The sequence below is a fragment of the Fonticula alba genome (genome assembly GCF_000388065.1).
Source record: "Fonticula alba strain ATCC 38817 unplaced genomic scaffold supercont2.3, whole genome shotgun sequence".
Taxonomy (NCBI): Eukaryota; order Rotosphaerida; family Fonticulaceae; genus Fonticula; species Fonticula alba.
This window is the reverse complement of record NW_009242973.1, coordinates 207715-208515: the sequence shown is the minus strand read 5'-3', so window position 1 is coordinate 208515 and position 801 is coordinate 207715. Positions and strand designations below refer to the sequence as shown.

The 801-nt window shown below is 64.5% G+C and overlaps 1 protein-coding gene across 1 annotated transcript in view; it reads left to right on the top strand.

The window, feature by feature from the left end:
* Positions 1 to 78: 78 nt before the first annotated feature.
* H696_01860 (STE/STE20 protein kinase) overlaps positions 79 to 801 on the top strand; it is a gene marked incomplete at both ends in the record, with an annotated part of 9007 nt that continues 8284 nt past the window's right edge. The window contains one exon of the mRNA XM_009495762.1: positions 79 to 537. Within this exon, the coding sequence (XP_009494037.1) occupies positions 79 to 537 (459 nt within the window). The remainder of the gene's footprint in view (positions 538 to 801) is intronic.

Below are 801 nucleotides of genomic sequence, written 5' to 3'. Positions count from 1 at the left end.
CCCCCCCCGTCCTTGCCCTCCGCTCGGCCGCTCGCAGTGCTCGGCACCGGCTTCAATGAGGATCAAATTGCCTTCATCATGCTGGAGACCCTCAAGGGGCTAAGCTACCTGCACGATCGGGCCATCCTCCATCGTGACATGAAGTGCGGGAATATCTTGCTCACGGCCCGCGGCGAGATCAAGATCGTGGACTTCGGCATCTCCGTCATCATGGAGCACCCGACGCAGAAGCGCAACACCTTCGTCGGCACGCCGTACTGGATGTCACCGGAGCTGATTGCCTGCGACAAGGACGCCACGGCCACCTACGACATTGCGTGTGACATCTGGGCCGCCGGCATTTGTGCCATCGAGCTCTACGACACGGACCCGCCGCTGGCCGAGTACCATCCCCTCCGTGCGCTCTTCCTGATCCCCAACTCCCCGCCGCCGACCGTGCGCAACCCGCGGCGCATCTCCCGCCAGTTCCGGGACTTCCTCGGCAGCTGTCTGGCCAAGAATCCGGCCGAGCGGCTGACTGCGCGCCAGCTCCTGGAGGTGCGTCCTTGGTGCTCTTCTTCCGTCTCGCTGGGCCGCCGCCCCGGGGGCTGTTACCGGCGTTCCTCTGGCCTCGGTCAGCTCCATCCCCCTGACTTACCCATGCTTTCCGGCCATGCTGCACACATGGACGCGCACATGGACGCGCACATGGACGCGCACATGGACGCGCACATACGCACGCATCCATACATCCACACATGCACACACCGGCACATCCGCACACACCGGCACATCCGCACACACCGGCACATCCGCACACAC